This window comes from Anthonomus grandis, chromosome 18 (genome assembly GCF_022605725.1).
Source record: "Anthonomus grandis grandis chromosome 18, icAntGran1.3, whole genome shotgun sequence".
Classification (NCBI taxonomy): Eukaryota; Metazoa; Arthropoda; class Insecta; order Coleoptera; family Curculionidae; genus Anthonomus; species Anthonomus grandis.
Window position 1 is genome coordinate 828,663 of NC_065563.1, and position 25,128 is coordinate 853,790.

Here is a 25,128-nt window from a genome sequence, read left to right on the forward strand (position 1 = left end):
ATAATGTATAGAATATGTATAGTGGTAGTGGACGATTTAAAATAATATTATACTTTCAAATAACTATTGACAATTATTATATTACTAAGGTGCATATTAGAATTATGACACAGAGGTATGTAAAAATGCGAACTTTAAAATGTTCACCATATATTGTTAAAAAATTTAATTGCCATTTATTTTTATTTTCTAACTTTTTTATTTATCTACTCATCCACCTATTAACCAATTAATTTATCAGCTCTACACACCAATTCAATTTCGTATCACCCCATTTTTAATATTTAACTAACAATAATAATTAAATAATTCATACATTGCGGTTACACGTACCGCTATTCCAAATGATTAACAAATTTCGTCATTAAAAGATAATAGGGAACTTACACATTTTTTTTTTAATGCATAAATAGATTTAGTATTATCGAAAAAGTACCCATGCCAAACCACACGTCTTAAAAATAAACGGTTCATGAAATAAAAATTGATCAAGTTAAGCTTGCCATAAACATATTTGAAACGCCTGACCAAGCCCGCCATGCAGGTGACGTCATGACCCGCTATCGATCGGTCTACGGCGTGCGTTACGGAACGAAAATTAGGCCATTTTCTCATTTTGATGTTTGTAGCTCTGTTTATAGTGTTTGTTTGCGAATTTTGTTTATTTGTCGACCGTGAATATCAATTTAGTTACCATGAGTAAAAAGTATAAATATTGTTTAGTACCATTATGTAAAAATACAACAGTGAAAACTCCAGAAAAGATTTTTATAAGCTTGCCAGGAAATAAGGACCGCAGAAGAAAGTGGTTAAAAGCATGTAGGAGAAATGAAAATGACATATCGCTGTCAAATAAAGGAGTTTATGTTTGTGAAGATCATTTTAACGTAAGTAGAAATAAAATTATTCACCAGTCTCTATTAAAAAATCTGCATTTTCAATATGACCTACTTTTTTCAAATCTGAACTGAAACTAATTTAATATTTTTTTCAGTTGGAAGAAGATATGGACAATTATATCAAATTTAAGATTATGGGTGGCCCAAAAATAATGAAACCACATTCTGTACCTCACATATTTGACTGCCAGCCTGATAGGAAAAGAACCTTCAGTCAGCCTCCTAGACTAACAGCCGCTAAAAGAATCAGAAGACAAATTGTGGCTGATGCAATATCGTCTACTCAAGCGTTTACTGAGGGGGAGGTTGTGAGAGAACTGCAGAATCAGGAGCATACTGAGCCCAAAATAAGCGAAGTAGGAGTTATTGAAGAAGTAGCAGGGGGCAGCTCTGTTTTAGTAGCAGTTAAAAAAAAGGATGTTTCTATCCAAGCCCATCCAAAAGTCAGAAGCAAGTGTTTACAGTGCAACATTCGTAGCGGTGTTACAGTTGCCTTATCCCCTTTAAAACAATCTACATATGATGTCGCAACTACACCAACTAAACCAGTGCCATGTACTAGTAGCGCTAGTGTATGTTCAGGTGTTTCTGAGCATTCAAGTGTGGATAAGAGTAGTGAAGGAGGAAGTTCATATAGTGTAAGTGACTTTTCTGAAGAATATCAGTTGTCATCCAGTGAAAGAAAAGAACTAGAAAGTGAACAAAAGGTAGACATTCAGAGATTATTTTTAAAATGTACCATGCAAAAATTACAAAGAAGACCACGTCTTTATTTGGGATTACCAGAATTTGCATATTATGTATTTCAGTTACTTGAAAAATATAGTGGGTTAGAAAGTAGATATATATTTTTAACATTAAAGAAAATAAGAACTGGGCATTCATTTTCAATTTTAGGGGATGACTTTGGTACAACTGAAGTTCATGCCTCACGAATGTTTTCTAAATCCTTGCCTGTTATTAGCAAATTTTTACGAAAATGTATAATATCACCTTCAGTGAATCAAATCAAAGCAAATTTACCACTAGCCTTCCGAGCTCGATATAGTAATGTGTTCTGTATTATTGATTGTCTCGAAATAGAAATTGAAAAGCCATCTGATGCTATCAAACAGTCATTAACATGGTCAGATTATAAAAAGTGCAATACTCTGAAATACCTTATTGCTTGTACCCCTGATGGTATAATAAATTTCATTTCTACTGGCTTTGGTGGAAGGGCATCTGATGCAGTGATTGTAGAACACAGTGGCTTTTTAAATATATTACCAGAAAATGTGGCCATAATGGCAGATCGAGGATTTAAACATATTGAACATTTACTTGTTTCCAAAAATTGTATTTTAGTTAGACCCCCTAGTGTTTCAGGAACTGTAAAATCTTCAAAAGATGAGGTTTTTGAGACTAAACGTATAGCTAGTTTAAGAATACATGTGGAGAGAGTTATTCGAAGAATAAGGGAATTTTCATCTCTGGCTCCACATGCTTGCATTGATATTAAATTACTACCACATACAGATCAAATCATTAAAATAGTATGTGGACTTATAAATTTACAGTCAGGAATTATTTCAGGAAAACAATAAAATGCTCATTATTTAAATGTTTGTTTATTACTTACTTTTTCATGAAAAATTAATATAATGCAACTTTTTGTTTTGTGAATGACAGGTTCTTCAAAATCATATACAGGGTTAGGAAAAGTGAATATCATAAATTAAAGTTATAGGTACATATTATGTTTATAAACATTCTATAGAACTGTGTACCATTATCAAAATATAATTTTTTGAGTTGGTTATTTTTGTATTAGAATTAAGGGAAAATGATGCTGAATTGAATGAAACTCAGATATTAGTAAGTGCTTGTATAATAATATGCTTAGAAAATACCAAAAATACATATTTTAAATATATTAAGAATTGTTTTAATTTCATTGTTGTAACATCCACCTAAAAAAATTCAATAATTAAAAAGGTAAATTCTATTATTATATCAATCTTACATTGTTTTTTTATTTTGTTGCACTATCATAAAGGTGCTTAAAAATATTATCCCTCCAAAAATGTTCTGCAGTTGTTAATAAAAATTGTAAGTGTTCGCTATCATATTCTACCCATACATATTGAAATTTAGAATTATTTTTAAAATCTGGATCTGCAATACAAAATAAACATTTTTTTTTATTGAATAAAAACATTTGCAATTGCACTTGGGCATTGTACTTAGCAGTAATTTTTTTGTCCTTCGTTAAATATGTTGAAAGAGATTTTTCTGAATTTGGACACTTGACTTCAATACAATATTCATTGTAGAGTGCATCAGGAGAAGCACCAAAAATTGGATATTTTGGGTTTAATTGCAATCCAATATGTTTGAAATTAGTTTTAAGTTCTTTTTTTAAACATTCTACAACTTCTTTTTCCAAAGTTTTTCCTCTTAGCATTGCAGAATTAGGTTTAATCTTTGAAACACCTAAAATTTGATTGACGAAAACTCCGTCACACTTTTTACAATGTACAGCATCATACAACTTTGATGCTGTGATTCTGGCATATCGAAGATTATACCATAGGCTGCAGTTTGATTGCTCTGTAGTTTTTATAGCTGCCTCATTACAAAGTTGAATGTTCATTACATTTGAACAATAGGTGAAGAACTCTGAATATTCTCTCTTTCCACCTTGTAAAACAAATTTATGCATTAACTGATGCAATCCTAATTTTTCATCAATTCCTTCATCTGTAGCAAAATGTTTCAGCAACTGACTGTCAGAATCCGTTTCGCCCCCTCTCTTCAAAACTTCTTCAAGAAAATTAGTACTTTCTTCATCTGAGGCAAGTTCTTCCTTTGCACCAAATTCCTTTAAAGTAATGAATTTAATGGATGTTCCAACCTTTGAAAGCTTACTTTTTGCCCAATAGCAAGTAATTTCAGTAGGAGAAGGCTCTTTGCTTCTTCGATGCAACCACATTAGAAATGCTATAGTGTGCTTACAGCCCCCTGCAAAAACAAAGTACAGTGTGTATATTTTATTTAGCAACAACTTTAAATGGTCTTATCTTGTTTTTGTTTAAAGAAAACAATAATATGAAGATTATCTTATTAATTTTAAATTTTGTAATAAATACTTAGGTGCCTACCTAATGAAGCAGCGCAATCGTAGCATTGGACATCTATTACTTCTTCAGTTACTTCATTAATGCTACAGCTCACTGAATATTGTTTCTTTCTCACATTATGTTCAGGTGTAATTTTCCCTTTTACAGTGCATATGTCCTGATTTCTGCGAACTTGTACCCAACCAACTGCAGCATCTCCATAAGATTGTCTACCTGACCTATAATTAAAGTAATAAATTAAATAAAGGTTATGAAAACCCTGATTTTCTTTAATAAATATTTTTATGACATGACTACATCAAAAAAATACTGCTCTAAGGTCAGGTAATAAGGGCAGTCAAAAATTGCTGTTTTCGAGAAAATGAATTTTAGAATAGGTATTTTAAGTTAGTGTGAATCCAATTATTACTTTCTAATTTTAAGATATTGATAAGTGACAGTATTCAACTCGTTTCGAGTCCCAACACTAGTTGCTACAAAGAAAGAATGGAAAATATTGACTGAACCATTATTTTTCCAAATTTTGCAAAATAGTGACTTAAGTCGTTTCTACCAAACACTCGAGAATGATAAACAGCGAACACGATAAATAAAAATAACTATGTATTATTTACCTGTCTGCTTTAACTCCCCGAACCTCTCCTAGTGAAAAGCTCTCTGCATTTTTTATAAAAGTTGCCACCATGAACATGTCCACCTTAGGTAAATTATCAGACTGGCCCTTACAAAAACCTTCATCCATTGTTTTATCACTAAATCACAAAAAAAAAATACTAGAACAATAATAACGAATACGGAATGTGAGCTTCGCGCTTCCCAAGCGATTAAACGAATGTCGGCATCGTAGCGTCGCCGGTTGCCGGCGAGAAACACGGGTCATGACGTCACGGCCAATAGAAACGCGTTCTTAGCTGAAACCTTAAATTTGAATATTGTAGCAACTTTGAATCGAGTTTTTACGAACGTGGAGTGAAAAATTGTTTTTTCACTTGACATATTGGAATCATCTCTACGTTTTCTTGTGTTTTATAGTATAATTAGCTTATTTAAAATTCTATGTTAGTTCCCTATTTGCTATAGAAATCAAATTTGGCAAGTATTTTGAATTTGGCGGTTCGCATACCACGCCGATGCCGAAGCGCTCTCATTGGCTAGGCATATTTGTATTTTAACGTATGCTTATACCACCTACCCTCCCTATTTTGAAAAAATGGGATCGTCCACTTTGAATTTTAAACAGCTGTTTACCAGTTTAACCCAACTTTTTGTGTTATTGTGTTTTGGCGGTCGTTCTTGAAGATATCCAAATCGTAATTTCGTGGTTTTTGTGGTTGTTTTGTACAATTTTTTATTCTTAAGAATGGAAAATGAAGAAGAAAATAATGTGTTCGAAGGATATAAGTGCACTGAAAATACATTACCTAGCAATTTCAATAATATTATTGTATCAAACGAAGGAAATATTATCAAAATTCGTTGCTTTTTGAAAAATATGGAAGATATTAACCAATGGGTGTCTGATTTCGGTGAAATATCTTATACTCATTGGAATATGCGACGTTCTGTTTCTCATGGAGAACGAATTGTTTGTAAGTAAGTAAAGAATAATAATAATTAATAATAATAATAATAATATGTAGCTACGATCTTGTTAAAATTTAAATACATCACTTTTATTTATTTATATGACTTGAGATATGACTACACAAAAAATTATGGCAATTTGTTTCTTAAAGGAAGAAATTTGTTTGCCAGCATAGTGCCTTCATGAAAGCTAAAAAAAATGAGAACCAGAAAGGATTGTCAAAAAATGCATATTGTCCTGCAAGTATTCACTTAACTGTTAAGCTAAGCACAAAAAGAACAAGAAATAGTGACCAATATTATTAAGGTAGGTACTATATTTTATAATATTTTTGATCATAATGTTTTTAATAAAATAAATAACTGTAACATTATTGTATTAGCAAGTACTATATTGTATTATTATTTTAGCAAGGATTGCATGGGTTAATTATTATCGATAATAATCATAGTCACACACTTATAACTGCTGAAACGCTTCAATTTTTGAAAGGCAGTGGAAAACTAAAGAACTGGTTTTTTTACTATTTCGATGATAGGATGACCATCAGTGAAGCTATTAACTACCATCAAAAAAATTTTGAGTATTGTGTAGACAAAGAATTGTGCTTAGCAAGTGGAGTCAAAAATCCTACATATAGAACTGTTCAATACTGGTACAATTAGTGGAGAACCATAAATTTAGGAGCAAGAACAGGAAGCCAGATATTCGAGGTAAACATATTTAAAATTATTTGTAAAACTATTATTAAATTTATACAAACATAAAAAAGTACCCATATTAAATAAAGTAATTTTTGCAGCTATAAGGTTAACCAAATTGATGAGTTATAATAATGTATTTTGGTCTGGTAGATAATTTTATATTATGACAGTAAAAGTTGAAGGTTAATTTAACAGATTTGACATATTATTTTTTATGTTAAATTTAAGTAATTTTGAAATTAGTTTTTAAAGTAAATTACATTATATTTAAGTTTAAAGCAGGTTTTTTACTTTATTTGTTATAATAATATTATAAAGCACACATATTTTATAATTGGCATGCTGTCTCTGGACAAAATGTAGGTATGTCATACATTGTTACATGCATTATTACAATATTTGTTGGTCTTAAAACTTTTGGTATGTACCAAGTATAGCAAGACTAATATAGTTGCAGATTTATTATATATTTGTAAATTATATTATATATTTATAAATCTCTCAAGTTATTTACCTCTTTTACCAACAATAAATTATAATTAAAATCAGATAAAGAGAAAAGGTACATTTTTAGTTCTCAATTCGTCGCGAAGGTAACCATACCTCATCTCGATGTTTACTTTTTTTTACTAACTTTTCAGTAGAGCGAAATAATGTAATAATAATTTCTATAAGTTTTTGATTCTTGATAGCTTCAAGGGTTGGTTTTATTGGTGCTATTATTTTTTTAATGCAGTCAATTTCTTCAGGTGAATCAACATTTGCAAGGGTTTCTTGAATAAATTGTAAAATTTTCTGTTTTTCCTCAATTAAATTACTTTTATCAGTGTGCTGCATGGAACCAGGAGTTCTAAGTGACGATATCAGATTTAATGCCTCTTGATCCTTTTCATTGATGTCAATAATGAGATTACCTACAAAAAATTTTTAAATCTTGTAATAATGAGTTTCAAAATTTAGACAAAAACACCAAGTAAAAAACTAAACTACAATTATGAAACACCACCTACCATCAAAAATATAACCATGAATCAAATACATCTGCCATCAAATAATTTTTTTGATAATTAAATAAATTTTGATGAAGATTAATAGTAATTGTAACCACCCTGACAACCAACAATAATGCAATATAAAGTATGTAATATGGTATCAAAAATGTTTGCACTCTACTATAGTAGACTGCAAAAATTTTACAAAAAGTATTAACCATTGTCATGTATTAGCTAGGGTACAATATATCATTAAGGCACTTACTACATACCAACACCTAAATTCTAAATTTAAACAAATGTTATATATATTTATAATCTATTTACACCCACCAGATAATGCATTGGCGTTCATGGTAAATGTAAATATGGTCTAATATTGACTCCATTAGTTTCAGTAAAAAGTTATCTACATTTTATTAAAGATATATTCAATTAATTAATTTTTATTTAAGCTGTGGTTGAAGTTTTAATTACATATATACATAATATATTTTCAACTGTTAAAGTATTTCCCCCAAAAAAATTATTTTGATGGTTACCTCAATAAAAACCTTTTGCCTAAAATCCATTACAATTTAAAGTAAATACATACCTGAACCTGCCAATATATCTTCTGCTTCTTTATCAATAGATGGTGGATACTGCTGCACAAATTTGCATACTAAATGAATGTGCTTGCACATATTCCATTCAATACTACAGTCTAAACATGAACAACGGTATTTATGGAAGCAAGCTGAGCATTCATTGCATAACAAATTGCAGGTACATAAAGATTTTACTTCCTTTACCATGTAAATTTCCTTGCTAGAGGATGATGGTACTAACCAACTTCCATTAGATTGAACAATTTTTTTCAAATTTATAGTTAAACTTTCTTTATGCCTGTGACGTAGATCTGTTAATTTAGTACAAACCTTTCCTTAGAAACAATGATCAACCTCTCAAATATTTTATCCCTGACAAATTTCATAATGGCACTAATGGCCTTATCAAGACGTTTGATAAATTTTCCATTTAAATATAAATGTTTCAAGGTCCTATGCATGCGTTCTATATGCATGTTGGTGTTTAATCCACAATGTAGCCTGTAGCAATAGGCCCATTGTTTAACTTTGCTTATATAGGAATCACTAAAGTATTTTCCAAACTCAACAATTTCTGGATTTTCTGAACAATATTGTAGAAAATTTTGCAAAAGTTTGTTAAAAGTAAATTCATCTAGTTCTTGGAGTAGTATTCGCAGCATTCGGTAGACAAGAACCTAATTTACATTATTTTATTAGAAAATTAAAATGAACAGAAGTAAAATATACATACCTTTTTCTCTTTATCTGCAATTTTTTCTAAATTCTTCCTCCAGGCCCTGTCAACATGCCACATACAAAAAAGTCTAAAAATAGTTATAATTTATTAACCAACCTTAACATAAAAACACTACTTTTTTTTAACAAACTTACCTATATTCTGCCGGACACATAACTTCCACCCAGGCATTATAGTAGGCCTCAGCCATGTCAGACATAAATATTCTCGGTTTTACTGTCCCATTACTACTGTCTTTGACACATGAAAAAAAAATTTTGAAAGCTTCAGTATCATTTCTATTGGAAATAAAAAAAGCGCACGGATATCCTTTTCGTAGATCATCCAATATGAGTATAGTATGAAGCTCGAAACCATACCCATTCAAGCCGTGGGTGCCATCTACACATATACAGTCATTCCCAAATTTTGACAACAATGCCCTTTGTCCATCAGTCATGATTATTAACAAAAAATCTTCATATTTCAGACTAGGATATTCTTCTGCAATACTCAGTTGGGGTTTATAAAAAAGAATATTGCCAGCACATTTCAATTCATTCACCCAGGCCTCAACACTTACAGCATCATTTATGTGGCGTATGGAAGACTTGTTTAAATTAAATGATTTCTCGATATTAAATAAATCTTTTTTTGTCAAAAGATGTAAGCGTTCTATTTGACCGTTATTGGCAACAGAGTCTTTTATTTCATCCAAGATTGACTGAAATGGTATCTTTGCAGCAATTTTGGATGCCACCTTTTGTCTATCAGATTTTGACAGAAACAAGTGTCCTAAATCTTCTTGTTTCTTATGACCTATATGACTTGACGTAAATGTCACTAAACATCTATTATTGTTTTCTATTAGCAGGCTGATTTTTGCCGGACAATATCCCCCTATTTTATTTGATCCTTGCGATTTTATTTGGTGAATATTTTGCCCTCTTCTTCTTATTTCTCCTGATCAATGACAATCATATCTAAAATTCTATTGTTATTTTATGGGATACATATTACCATTTTACCTACCTAATTCTACGGCATTTTGATGTCTGTTTGGTGCCATGCATATTCACAAATGAAGCAAATGTCTCCTTTTCCAGTTTAGATTTCCAAAAATAAAAAGCTTCAAGTGATTCAAATTCCTTTTTTTCAGTAGAAATTCTAATAGAATGTATGCTTTCATAGTGTGCAATCATTGCTCTAGGCGTTCCTTCTTTGCGGAAACACAAAGGACATTTTAGCTGCTTCATAATTTTTTTATTGTGTGTTTGCCTTTTATGTGACAGTAATTGCTGTCGAGTTGAAAAGTGAGCATTACAGTTAGTACAGTTGTAATACGATTGTTGCCTCTTAACTAATAATTGATGCAACTTTCATAAAATACAAAAATCATATTTTTTGTTTTACTTTTTTTGCTATGCTGGTAAATATCCCAATTATATCATTTTATTTATGTGAAAAGAATTACAACTACTGATATTACAACCTATACTTGACTATTTTTTGGCAATAAAAAAACTTTAATTAATAATTAGGTGTATCAACATAATCCGCAGATACTTTAAACTTTAACTACTTTCTTTTTTCTATATATTTCTGTACACATATTTTATTATACCCAGTATTGTTAAAAATTGCTCTAGAAATTATAGATATTTTGATAAAAAATATGATTTAGTATTTGATTAGGTATCTTACCTGGATGCTTCCTTTTCGTATGAAGTCTAAGAGTATTTAAGTTCCAAAATGATCCATAACACTCTAAACATAATACAGATCCAGAAACACCATGAGGAATACTTTTAATTTTGGGAGAGAAAACATCTATTTTATCTAAAAAATTTTAAAGAAAAAAATAAAGGCATATTAATTAATGTAATTGATAATTTAATAGTTCATAATTAGTAAACATCTCTATATCAAGCAATGGTTAATGAAATATAATAATTTTTTAGTTTGACCAGTTATTCAAGGTTATTATGTCTTACTAAAAATTTATTAAAGTTGAATAAGACCAAATTTATTAAGAGATTTTTTTGTATATATACCTGGATATTTTCAATTTCGTGTTTGTGACCCAATATCTTCAATATTGCGGAGGGTTGTTGGGTGGGGTCAGAAATAAAACAGAAACCTGTTTACCTAAATGTCGACGTTTCGACTTATATTAAGTCATCCTCAGGACACTGAAATGGATTCAAGTAATTACAGATAAAACAAAGTAATTTCAAGTACATAAAAAACACTATTAAAATAAATGTTCTTTAAGTTACAAAAATTAAAACAACAAAAACCACAACACAGTTAAAATTAAATTCAGGTACAATCCGTTAAAAAAAATTTTTATAAAAAAAACAGTATAAAATTAATTTTTTTTTTATATACATTACACCTCTTACCTAAGTCTAGGTTTCTTAAGTTATAATTAAATCTATTTTAAAAAATTGATGAAACAATAATCAAACAAATATCTATGTACAGTGGCCCAGAAAAGTCATGGTACAATAGAGAATTACAATACAAATTTTATTTATAATTTTTTTATGAAATAAAAATCAATTTTTACTTTTATGTATTTATTTTTTCTAATGCCCTACATCATAACATAAACCTATTTCCATAATATATCTAATATGCAATAAATAAAAAAATAAAATAAAATTTCTTACAAAAATTTAATCCACAAAAGTCAAGGTACATTTCAGACTATGGGCTAATAAAGTTCTGTCAATAACGCGTGGGAAAACCCTTCAGTTTAATAACCTCTTTTAAGCGATTTGGCATTGAATGAACTAGTTTTTTCGTCACATCGTTGGATATTTTTGGCCACTCTTCTAAAATTACCTGTTTTAAGTCTGATTTATTATGAATCACATGTTGCCGAATTTTTCTCCCCAAAACATCCCATAAATGTTCTATAGGATTAAGATCGGGACTTTGGGGAGGAGTTTCCAGCAGATGGGGAGTATTAAAAACCAACCACTGACGTACTGTATAAGCTTTGTGCTTAGGGTCGTTATCCTGTTGAAAGTAATAGTTCTCATGCAACCCTAATTTTTCAGCACTGGCACGTAAATTTTCTTTTAAAATATTTAAGTATACTTTTTGATCCATTGTTTCGTCGATAAAAACAATATTTCCTACACCTGAAGTTGCCATGCAACCCCAAACCATTACTCCACCTCCTCCATGTTTCACTGTTTTGATTGTATTTTTCGGATTAAGAGCTTCACCGGGTTTCCTCCACACCTTGACACGACCATCGGACCCAAAAATGTTAAATTTACTTTCATCTGACCAGATAACTTTATCCCAGAAATCAAATTCAATAGACTTGTACTTTTCAGCGAATTCCAGTCTCTTTTTTCTATTAATATCGCTAACATGGGGCTTCTTACGTGCACTACAGGATTTGTATCCACCCTGGTTAAGTTTCCGGCGAACAGTTTCTTCATGAACAGATACTCCAAACATTTCTCTTAACTCTGATGATATTTGTATGGCACTTTTCTTTGGGTCCTTCTTAATTTCATTTAATATGTACCGGGATTCGCGCTCTGACAGCTTCCGAGGACGTCCTGTTCGCGTTTTATTTTCAATTCTGTTTTCATTTTGAAAACGATTTACTACTTTTTGTATAGTGGACCTGCTTCTTTTAATCACTTCTGCAATTTTGGTGTATGATTTTCCCTCTCTATGCAAATTAATAATAATTTTCCGCTCACTGACACTTAATTCGGTTCTTCCCATGATTATCACTGTATTTACCAGTCAAAGTTAAGAAGAAATATTCTAGTGAATACTGAAAACGAATGCCAGAATAGTATTAGAGGAATGTTCTTATTAGCAAATAACAAAATAACAATAAATTTAAAAGATACTTGCATATTTTGATTTACACAAATTAAGAGTACCTTGACTTTTGTGGATTAAATTTTTATAGAAAATTTTATTTTATTTTTTTGTTTATTGTGTGTTAGATATTTTATGCAAATAGGTTTATGTTATGATGTTGGGCATTGGAAAAAATAAATACATAAAAGTAAAAATTGATTTTTATTTCATATAAAAATTATAAATAAAATTTATATATAAATTGTCTATTGTACCATCACTTTTGTGGTCCACTGTATATCCAAACAATACATTTAAGTACATGTATAAAAAAATATTTAAATGCATACCTGGGTGTTTTTTCTTAACATGAGCTCTCAAATTAGCTTTTTTTGAATAACTTTGTTGGCATTCGCCACAAATCACATTCATTTTAATAAAATTCAATTAAACACAGAATTTGCAAAAAAACACAACAGAAACATAACCTAAACCTACAAAATTTCGTTTCATATTTCATATGTGACAATGACAGATGACAGCCGCCACACGTCACGCGAAGCTCTTCATAATCAAAATTTCAGTAAATGGGTGTGTACGAAGACTCTTGTTGGGAATCGGATAGCCTGTTTAACGACGGCCAATCGCTGATGCGAGATCGGGCGCGGACGAATACGATTGAATGTGGAATAGGTTCTTACTTCTTTCGGTTAATTTTGAGGCGTATGGGTTTGTCTCAATGTGAACGCGCCTTTCTCATTTACATTTTGACATTTCACAGTTTATTTTTAAGTTGTCATCAAGTCGTGAATGTGATTTTTTATTCACAGTGAATGATTGATTCACAGGTAGTGAAATTTTGCTCAACCCTATTTTTTATTATTATTGACCTACTACTTGTGCAGAGAGACATTCGATCGCACTCGCTAGATTTTGTCGCGAACGAACTTTTACTTCTGTAATTTTTATTATTTTCTCGCCTTTACAGTGTCGGGTAAATTTTGTAATTGATTTTAACCTCATACAGTCCGCTTTAATATTTATTCGTTGTAATAAATCAATTAATCCAAGTTAAACCCGGTTTGTTTTGCTTTACTTCGTCGTAAAAACCTGAAACTTAAACGTATACTTACCTGAAGTTAAATTCACGATATCGATAAGATATTTTCACCGAGTCGATCGTGAGAAAGTGGTCCGCCCCAAGATCGTCCATGGTAAAATTTGGATTTGTGTATAAACATTTCACTTTGTCAAGTGTTTTCGATGCGTTCAGGCTATTCACTAGTCTATCAGCATTTCTCTGCCGGTTGCCGTCGAAGAAAGCGATTACTTGCCGCTACTGTTCCGCGAGATAATATGTATGGCTAACTAGTGTGCGTAGTGGTATCAAATGAACAGAGTTCATCATTGCTTCTAGAAAATGCATTTTCGGTCCAATTACCTGATTGATTTACTCTTTAAAATTTCGTACCAATACAAGTGCATTTTCTCTAACCAATTTATGAAGTATTATCGGCAAGTAATGCGCTGATCGCCTTGGTTGTGTCTGCGTAGCGCATAAAACTGATCGAAGAATCGATTGCGATTCAGTTGCTCCTTCATCCAGAACTCCTGTACTACTTCTAGCCTTATATTAATCTGTTCATAAAGGTTTTGATATAGGTCGAACAATTCTGTAAAGAATCTCTCCATCGGTTGTCGTTGCGACTGGACAGTCACGAATCCGTTCGCAACTGGAAAACATATAACAATAATAGTTTGTACACCTTACTGCTGAACTTATGTATCACTGTCGCATAAGATTGCATATATTTAGTTAATCTTTCGTAAATACGATCAAGGTCTCGTCCAAATAAATACCCGTGTTTCTTCAGGAAATAATGTCTATTTGCACACATTTTCTTGCCGTCTGTGCCCTCTCTATATTTAATAATATGCCAGTGTCCGTCGGGCTGTTGAAAATTACTCCAATGTGCATTTGGACGAGCAAAATATATGTGTGTTGGAAGCAATGAGACCTTGTACTTGTGTGCATATGTCATCGAATTCCTGGTCCTTTAGTCCATGTTTGCAATAATAGAAAAATATATATTCTACGAATGTGTGTCTGTTTCGTAGATTACATAGCCGTCGTTCAAACAATGGAATGAACTGCTTATAGTTCTCTCGAAACACGGTATTTGTTATTGCAGAGTGTAGTTGTCTGCCGTGAACATAATGCTTCGAAGACGTTTTGACTTTTTGACGTGACTTGACTTTTCTTCGGTAGCTCGTTCAAGGCAGCCTTTGCTTCTTCTACCAAACTTTTACCATAGTGAGTGCTTCTTAATTTATCCGTTTCGCGAGAGTTTGCTGCTCTTCTTACTGGTAAGATTTGTGTATAAAGATTGCGTAGATTGTTTCTGATCCATAGTTGGCGAATCTCACTTCGTACAACATTTTGTTCTTCGTGCCTATTTTCATCGCATTCAGTTTGCATAGTAGCGAGGGCAGAGCTTTTTTATTTTCAAAATGTTGGTACATTTGACCGTCCAATATATTGAGAGATGACGGTAAGTTCAGTCCTCTCAAAGAAGAGGCCGCTACGAAATAGCTATCAATATCGAAGCGGCCTTTTAAATAAACGTCCGGACAAGGACCGAACTTAATGGTATCTCGTTCGCTTCTTTCCGGTGGAATGATGGTCGTCAAACGGAGTCTTCAATTTCCATCATCACTATTAGCCGTCGATGTATTCTTCCTTTTAGCCGCGGTTTTCTATAAGGCAATAAAAAACAATAATTATTCACTGTGTTCTGAGGATCCATCTACTATTAACACCGAAATAGTATAGAATATTTATTTTATGAATTTAAAAGAATATTAAGAAAGCTGCGGGTATTTGCTTCCACCAGAATTTTATTTTGCAATTTATTTAACAATGTGTTCGAAATCATAAGTATAATCATTTGACAGATTTTTATAATTTCAATAGCAATTTAAAAAATCCTATGTATAGGCATAATAGTGGTCAACAATTTGTTTTAATAAAAATACATATAACAATACAAAAGTTCGTGGAATCAATAAAAATAATAGTGATAATAGTGATTTATTCTATTTTTATTTTAATTATGATTTATTTTCGTAGGTTTCCTACTTGTATCAGCAACAGCAGTTATCCGGCAGCTGGTATATTGGGTGGGTGGATGCAATGTCGGGGACCTCTTGGACGATGAGGCTACAGGTCAATAAGGTCAGTCAGCTTAGTCAAGAGTGTTTTAGTAATACACACAATTTTATTATTATACCTATTACCAGAAATTTTCCTATGTCCTTAAATTAAATTTAGGCCAATTAGAGTCGACGCATTGTAAAAAGGCTAATGGAAAATACTGAATGGGTTAATCCAGTTGTTAGTTATTGTCAGGAAACTTTGGGGTGCTTTGAGAATGTGTAGACCCATAACACCTAAATAATTAAATAACTAGACAAATTTTTCAGTTGTCTGTGGATTGGTCTGTAGTTTGTTCCAACAATGTTTTTGGAAAAATTATTCTTAATGATGAATAAATCATGAACCTCTACTAGCAATTGTTGAAAAACCTCTTCACTTTTGTCCGCCCAGATTGAGATTGTAAAGAAGAATAATGCAATTCAAAAATTAATTAATTTAACCTTACATTTTTAATTTATTTAAAAATTATTTTAGCTTTTGAGCTTTTGGCATTAAATTTTATTGATAATATGGATTTTGAAGTTGATGCTAAGATTTATACAGCGTATTGGATCGCGTATGGGAAATCTTATTTCTAAAGGGTAATAGTCTGTATCAAAAGATATTTATTTAGAAGTGAAATTTTAGAAAAATTACATTATTCTCGTTTCTCTATCAACAATTTTTTAATGTTTCTCTAAATTTGTTGAGGTTGTAGAATTAAATAATGACTTCTTAAAACATAATTGAAGTTCAAATAGTTATTTTCTTCCCACTGAGAATTTTCCCTTGAAATTTTATTCCTAGGGTACATTAGTGACTGTTTCATAAATTTAAAATTTAGGATGTTTAAAAGTTTTAACAAGAGCTGAGAGTTTAACAGGTTTTCTCTTTTTTTTACCGTTTTCTCAGTCTCAGTGGAAGTGTGGATCTTAGTCCAGATAACAATGATTCACATTCCCAGACCCGTCAACAGCCATTAATTAAAATAGGAAATGGTCTTTCAAGGCACATGAATTTATCTCTTATGTGTATAAGTTGAAATAATTTCAATTAATAAAACAAAAAAATTAAAATTGTGACGTTTGAATTGATAAAGAAAATGTAGAAGTAGATTCTAGTTTTAATTAAATGATAATTACTTTTTAATTTAGTTTTAATCATATAAGAATTTAAAACGATCAAAAATAAAGCAGATAAAATTCACAAGAAAATACAAAAAAGGGTGTTTTTTAATGGCTTCCATGAATCTAATTTAAAGTATTTTGTAACGTATTGGGAAAATGTTAGAATAGTATTTGTTACATAAAATGCAAAGAGTATAATAATAAATCAGTTTATTTTATTATTTTCTGATATTAGAATTACCACTTGTAAAATTTATTTACCACAAGTAATTCAGATAATAGCGATCATCATGTTCTCCCCACTCGTTCCGGCCCGTCTTGTGCCCCTTATGTTGCCCCCTTTTATTGCCCCCGTTCTTTGATGCTCAGATTTTTTATCCTCTTTCGAATTGTTTTTCTCCCCGCCCTTGCTCTTTAGGTTCCGACCACTTGGACCCGCCTCTTTTTCTGGAAGTTGGTTATTCCTTTGAAAACGCGCATTCAACGTTTTTACTCGTAATTCTGGACGTTTTCTATTGTCTTTCTCGTTTGTTAAATTGCCGTTTTCAGTAGATTTAGAGGGAGCATCTAATGGTGGGACTATGTTTATGCCACTTTGATGGTTCTGGTGGTTCAGTTTATTGCTGTGGACCGGTTGGGTTGGATTCCCCCTCGAGGAGCCGCTAAACCTCGTCGCTTGGTGGAGGAGAACAGGCAGCCATCCGATCTCGATTAAAAATGCTGACCGAGGTAGGATGTCTGCTTGCTAAGGACGGCCCAGGCGTTTTTAAGCATCTCCAAATAAATAACCTACCCCAAATCATCCGTACCTAATAAATTAATTTCCTTTTTCCCCGTCTCCCTGGGAGCGGCGCGCCTTATCCCCTCCGACGCTATTAGGTTTACGAGGGCTAGGAGATTCCTCTTTTTGTCCCATCCTACCAAAGAAAAAAATATATAATGGATTGATATTATACTTGACTCTGCATTATCTGATCTGGAGGGTGGCAGTAGCCTTAAAATGTACAAAACTTAAAAATGGCTAGTCAAGAGAAGGAAAATATACCCCAGGCGGGTTCCGGCGAATCCAGCACCGATGCTATTGCCTCGGGCAGCCCTATGGATTCTGGGATCTATCCATTAAATATCGAAAGGAGAGACTCATCCGTAGTTATGGACTTGCGTGGAGTGAGGACCTAGAAACATCTATAGCAATTCCCGAACCGAAAAGATTCAAAGTAAACAGAAGCAACTCTGTAGGTTTCTGCGATCTAGGAATAAAGAGAAAACGGTCTTACCGGACGGAGACCTTCTATAACAAGAAAGAATGCTGCGAAGCTTTTGTTCTAAAAGAAACCATTCAGCAGATAACAAAGATAGGGAAAGCAATAACAAAACATATTGAACAGAATACTAAACGAGAGAGAGAATACTAAACAAGAGAACTAAAAGATCTATGTCTTAACTTAAAAAAACAAATTGTCAAACACAAAAATTTTTAACAGAAGTGCTATCCAGAACTGAATTGCGGATCATGAATTCGAAAAAGAGAAGAAATTGCTATTAGACGCAGACACACAAACACCCGAAAATGAGACTGTTATATTAAGCTCTGTTACAAACTACTCTGACTTTGAAGTACTTGCCGACAGAGACTGGGATCGCCAATTGTTTAAAAACACAGATTTGAAAAGAGCAAATCCATTGGACGCAAACGATGATGCGGTTAAGATTGTATTGGTAACACACGAGGAGCAAAAAATGGAAAACGGCATACAGAGAGCCTTTGCTGCCCGCTTTTCCGAGCTGATAGAGACTGCCGATAATATAACTGTTTTGGAGCAAACAAACAGAATAAAATCGAAAGGAGCCCGATATGTAATGACGTTAGTCATAAAACAGGTTCCGGAAAATATTAAAGTTTTAAACAATCGCTCCTCAAAATGAAACAAAAAGGTATTCTTAAAGAAAACACCATGGTAAGTAACCGTCTGTGATAAAACTCTGGCAAAAGTCCTATATTTATTATTTTTTATTGATACTTGGTAGACGAGCCTGAGCATACAATATTTGAGTGTCCACAATGGATCAGAAAGCGCCAAAATCATTATTTAGATATTGGAGAGATTTTGTCCACAAATTATATTATTAACAAAATGTTGGAAAATGAAAAAAACATGGAACAAAATAGAGAATTACATATACCATGTAATAGGAACCAAAGAAAAAAGGAAAGGGAAATGTTTTAATTTTGAAACCTGGTGTAGGGCAATCGAAACTTTTCTTAAGGAGATGTTGTAATGACGTGTCCAAGAAAAGGTAGTCGCAGGAAAAGAAAAGAGGAAAGGGTTTTAGTGGGTCGGGGACATGCCGTGATTGGCTTCTCCAACCCCACATTCCCCCAGGCGCCAGAACCTGAGTGGTCTGCAAGCAGATTTTCCTAACTTCTTACAAAAAAAAAGGTTGGGTTGGGCTGGATTCCCCCTCGGGGAGCTGCTGGACCTTGTCGATTGGTGGAGGGGGCTCAGACAGCCGTCTAATTTCGAACGTCATTCCGAGCGAGGTTGGATGTGTGTCTGCTAAGGACAGCTCGGGCGTTCCCGGAAACGCTTCCTGCTTACCTTACCTCGATTTTATTACCAATTACCTTTTAAGTTTTCGTCCTTATTCTCCCGCTCCCTGAGAGCGGCGCTTTATCCCCTCTGACGCTATTAGGCTTTCGGGTCTAGGAGGTTCCCAAATTTCTCCATCCCTAAAACCAAACAGTATATTTAAAAAAAAACTCAATACCAATTCAAGGTGTGGGAACCGGGCCGAGGAAAGCGTGACACGGGGTAAGCCGTGCCGTAACCGGACCACCATGGGTCACTTGTGTGCAAATCTATGGACGTTTTAAAGACCTCCTGACCCCGGTATGCTGAAGGCCGGGTCAGTATCACGGCAGCAGTACTCGTTGGAAAATATGGAAACTAATAAACATCAAAAGAAAGGGGGGAATTGAGTGAGGAAAAGTGGAAAAAGATACAAATATCGGAGCCTGGCACAACTGCTGAATTAGAACGGGATCTAGCATTCGGAAGAAGAAACTCCATATGTATGACACCTCCTATGAGTAGCAAAGAGAAGGCCGATATCTTTGCAAGGGAGAAGAAATCTGCAGGCAAGTCAGACAATGAAACTGAGGAAAAAGCAAAACAACCAGATGAATCTAGTAAAAAGATTAGCAAAAACCTAACGATCTACTCAAATGATAAGTATAACACAAAACGAGAAGTGAAAGAGAGTATACCCAGGTTAGAGAGACAGGTCGAAATCCTAAACAGGGGTATAATTAAAAAATTGCTTGAGGGCTGTATATTAAAAGCTGATCTGGCCATTATAATGGAACGGGAAGATGAGAATGAAACACATAGTAAGAGAGGCCGGATAGAACAAGATTTGCTGGAAAACTTTCAGGAACTGGAAAATGGAGAACCTATAATCTGTGAAGGATGGTCTATTATCAGTCTGGAAGAAACCATAAATATTAGAACCGCCTCTGATTCAAAGCAACCGAGAAGAGCAAAGTTACATCGGTGACTGCTATATGTACTACGAAAAGGGAGAGGGAGACTTAAATAAGCTCGCATTTCAACAGCTTTCGGACTGGAAAATAAGCCTAAAAGATGCTAATGCAAAGGCATCAAGCCTAATTGTCGCCGAAACCGTGATGAAAAATGCTGCAAAAAATAGCAGAATGCGTCTTTAATAAAGAAAATATAAGTATCAAAATTATAACTAATGTGCCAGAAAGACAAGGAAGTCTAAAAAGAGAAATGACGCTATAATCGTACCGAAAAAAGAAGGAGCGCCATATGCGGAAATGCTTAAAGCCATTAAATCACAGCTAGGAGATGAAGAAACGTCAAAAGTCAAACAAGTGCTAAAAACTAAAGAGGGAAATCTGCTGATTAAAGCAAATAAAATGCTAAAACGGAACAATAAAAAAAAGTACAGGCTGTTTTTACTAACTCAAATGTAAGAATCGCATTGGGAGGATCCAGACGAACGGTGGTGATTAGAGGAATGGATGGTTTAAGTGATGAAAAGGACGTACAAAGAGCACTGATAGGAAGCGAATGTATAAAATCCCTAGAAAAAGTTTCAATCACAGTACGCATGACGCAGGAAGGGCGACAGACAGCTACAGTCACACTAGAACAGCGTTACTCAAAGTGTGTTCCGCGAAGCCCCGGTAGGGCTCCGCAAGCAGTCATAATAAATGAATGCATGTATTAAAGTGGACCTGTATCTATCTTTTTTGTATGATTATTAATAAACAATTCACATATAACTGCTTTTGCTTTTAGTTTAGAGTTTAGGGTTCCGTTAAAAATTTAGTTTTTTAAAAGGGTTCCGTCACGAAAAAAGTTTGAGTAACACTGCACTAGAAGACTCAGACGCGAGACTGCTGATTAAAAGGGGTAAAATTAAAATTGGACTATGCGAATGTAGCATCATAGAAAGAGTGGACGTGCTAAGATGCTATAAATGCTGGGAATATGGACATAATGCTTCAAGCTGTAGGTCAGCAGGAAAAGATATATCAAAATGCTGCTTTAAATGTGGCGAACAAGGCCACATTAAAACGGAATGTAAAAATTACATTATAAGATGCCCAATATGCAAAGAAAGCGGTCACGAGGCTGGCGCTGGAGCTTGCAAAAAATTTAGGGAAGCTATAATGACTGAAAAACAAAGAAGAAAAGATAGCTACCAAGTCAGCGCAATTTGTAAAAAAAAAGAAAGGGAAAAGAAAAAAAATATATAAATAAATAAAATGTGTCTTCATTTGTTACAAATTAATTTAAACCGATTCCGACTGGCACACGATATGTTCTACAAAACAATAGAGGAAAAAAAATAATATTGGAATAGGACAAGAACCAAATAAAAAACTCTGCAAAAACCTTTACTGTGATGTCGAATGTGATGCTTTTATTTATACAGACAGTAGTATTAGGATTTTAAATGTATATCAGGAACATGGTTTTGTAGCTATTGAACTGGAAAATGTAATTGTTATATCAGTTTTTTTTCCCTAATAGAGAAGAGCATTTCCTGGAAAGACTCCTTGACGATATTAAAGACTGATATAAATTAAGTAATAAAGAAATGATAATAGGATGCGGCTTAAACGATCCAGCATCCATAAAAAATTTATGGATGCTGGTAAAAAACGTTTTATATATGGCGAGAAAGATCTAGACCCGAAAAAATGTAGCTCCATACTACTGGAAATGTGCAACAAGCATTTTAAGCATAAGCGTACCGAAGTAGGAAATAGGAAACCAGTGTACTGGTGGAATGAGACCATAGCAGGAAGCAAGAACACGCGGTTACATAGAAAAAACGGCTCAAACGAAAAAGCATTCGAAAAATACAGAAAGGCTAAGAAATGAGTCAAGGAAGAAATTAATAAAAGCAAAGGCGAAAAGTAGAAAGAGCTATGCTCTGTCTTAAATGAAGACATATGGGGTAAGGGATATAAAATAACAACCAAAAAGCTGTTTGGAACCTCTAGGTCCTGTCAGTGATGGGCCTTTCCGTGAGAGATTTCTTTAAAAAAAATTCACAAATTATCAGGAGTACTTAAGTCTGGTCAGTCGAGGGGCCAACGCTTATATGCCAAGGAAAGAGAGAATCAGTTGTTGGGGTATCATGCTTCAAAGAACCATAATGTGTTATATAGTCGCGTTGTGTGTCAATATAATGTGTTAAAAGTCAAATATCTGTAAAAATTTAATAATTGTATTCTTAATAAACTCCAAATACCAAATTTTAACTCAATCGGATCAATGGCAAAAGAGTTACGGTGTCACGTGACCTGACCTCAAATATTTGTCAAAATGTATTATTTGCATCCTAAATAAACTACAAATACGAAATTTCATCCCAACCGGATCAATAGCAAAAGAGCTACGGTGTCGATTTAATAAAAATCGATTTAGATATTTATTATCTATTATAGAAAAAAGTTTTATCCAAATCCTTTGGGAATTTTGGAATTTAGAGCCCTTTCATTTCTTTAACATTTGACTTTTTAATTAATTTTCACAGAATTTTAATATCTGGACAAAAAATTATTAAAATCCGTTAAAAATTTCCAAACCTTATATTGATGAAATAACATGGAGCGCGGACTATAATGTGGTCGCTGGCAACCGACATATGCTGCGTTCTCGATTTTGGTCGCTGGACATCGATCAGGCACAAGTTTCAATCATATGCATACGTATATGTATCAGTGGCGAAGCGTGAACTTTTTTTTCGGGTAGACAAACAATAAAAAATCGTTAGTTAGAAAAAAATGTGTATTCAATATTATTCACTTTAATGAAATACAGAATGAAAGCGCATGAAATATTAACTCAAAGAGAAAAATTATGTAGTGATATAAAACAGAAATAAATAATTACTACTAGCATAAAAAGATAGATAGATAAAAATAAATACTACTTACAAAAAAACAAAATACAATTGCCAATATCGAACAGTCGTTAATAAATAACCACTAAAAAAACCTTTTCTATACACCCAAAAATAAAAATACTAATTATTAAATTACTATAGCACGCGCCCCCACCAAATGCAGACAAAACTGAAGATGTATTGCGGCCGACCAGATCAAGCGTGTCCATAAACAATAACCCTCAACAGCATAATAAAATAGCTGGTCGACTTCGATAGACAAAAGCTCGAATGTCTTCCCCGCGAGTTAATTTTGCATGTAATAGGCTAAATGCGGCCGGACCTCTGTAGCCTGCTTGATGGGTATTTGGTTCGATATGCTCCAAATTTCGGAAAACAAATATCAATGTGTCTTCCTGGAGCTCGTATACATTAATTGGGTGTCAGCCCTGTATTTTTATCTTAATCGGTGCGGCAGGCGGGGCGCGCCTTCGGATTAATCATGTTTAGATACTATATAATAATAGTAAGGATAGCGACTATGTTCTGTGTTATTTTTTTAAATTTTAATTTAACAATTACATGAAATAATTACGTGATAAATGAATGACAAATAACTGGATAATTTTGGGTAGACAGTGTCTACCTTGTCTACTCGTACGCTTCGCCACTGATATGTATTTTATCAGTTTTATATAAATATGTATACTCAGCTTATATTGTGGAAATATGTATGAAAAAAAGAATGACTTTGCTAAATAAGACTGATAAAAATATTATAATTTCAATCAAGTTTATATATTGTAACGAAATTCGGGAACACACTTTTATTGTCAACGTCAAAAAAACACTAACCTAACTCGCCTTGACTGTCGTTTAATTGATTCCAAGGTAAAAACTGACTTAACAATTAAAACTGATTTGTCACGAAGCGCGTCCTTTTTAAAACCCGATGGAACAGTTTCGAGATATTTAGAATTATCTTCATTGTTTTTGCCGAAAGAGACCAATAATTTTAGGAGAATACTGACAGTCAAAGCAAGCAAGTATACAAATTCTAGAAAATTAAGAGAAAATTTAGAAAATTTGTTGAGGCTTTCCCGTCTCAAATGTTTATTTTAACCTCCAAATTTATTATTTATTGTTTATTATATAATTTTTTTACTTACCTATAGCTACATCTAAATGTTTTTTAAGAATAAAATGAAAATTCTATAAATATAAGTAGATATCTTTTTATTTTTTTAACTTTTTAATACAAATATTAACATTATTTATAGATTAGGTCAATTCTACGATCCTTTTTTAAAAAAAACATCAATGACATCGTTATAAAAGTTTGAATTTCGTTTAATGTCTTGCAAAAGTTCATTTTCCAAGGAAATTACGGCCAAATTAGTTAATGTTTCCTGTCCTTGAGTGTTTCTTAAATAGGTATGTATTCTTTTTAGCCCAGAGCATTATCTTTCTGTTGATGCACTACTAGCAGGAATTGTTAAAATTAATTTTGCCAAAAAATCAGTAATTGGGGAAACACATAACTTTTGTTCATGACAATATCTTATAATTTCGTACGCATTCAGTTTGGAATACTTGGAGGAAAAATATAAACAAACTAATTCGTTTTTTAAACGATAAAAATCAAAGTATTTTCCATATATAGATTTTAAATGCAATAAGATTATCGGGGAATTTTAATCGAAAAGATTGAAATGAGTCAGTGTTTAAAGTGTTAAAAGTTTTAAAAAATGTAACTGGCGAATCTCCTTATATCTGTCAATTATTTCGTTTTTAATGTTGTCAATTATTTCTCGAAGTATTCTTTTATAGTGCATTTTTAAATTATCTATGTTTCGAATTTTTCTAGGCTCTCCACAAAATTTAACAATTTTTTCATAAATACCATTATTCTTTTTGTAAAAGTTT

At 32.7% G+C, this 25,128-nt stretch overlaps 1 protein-coding gene across 1 annotated transcript; it reads left to right on the top strand.

The window, feature by feature from the left end:
• Positions 1 to 369: 369 nt before the first annotated feature.
• LOC126746837 (uncharacterized) lies at positions 370 to 2,621 on the top strand. Its single transcript, XM_050455230.1, has 2 exons — positions 370 to 887; positions 995 to 2,621. The coding sequence occupies exons 1-2, from the start codon at positions 696 to 698 to the stop codon at positions 2,483 to 2,485; spliced, it is 1,683 nt and encodes a 560-aa protein (XP_050311187.1). The 5' UTR covers positions 370 to 695; the 3' UTR covers positions 2,486 to 2,621.
• Positions 2,622 to 25,128: the final 22,507 nt, after the last annotated feature.

What these genes read in the sequence shown, in the direction of transcription:
- LOC126746837 (XM_050455230.1), top strand. Translation starts at nt 696, where the DNA reads ATGAGTAAAAAGTATAAATATTGTTTAGTACCATTATGTAAAAATACA. An exon ending in TTTGTGAAGATCATTTTAAC is followed by an intron (nt 888 to 994) that starts GTAAGTAGAAAT and finishes TATTTTTTTCAG; the next exon opens with TTGGAAGAAGATATGGACAA.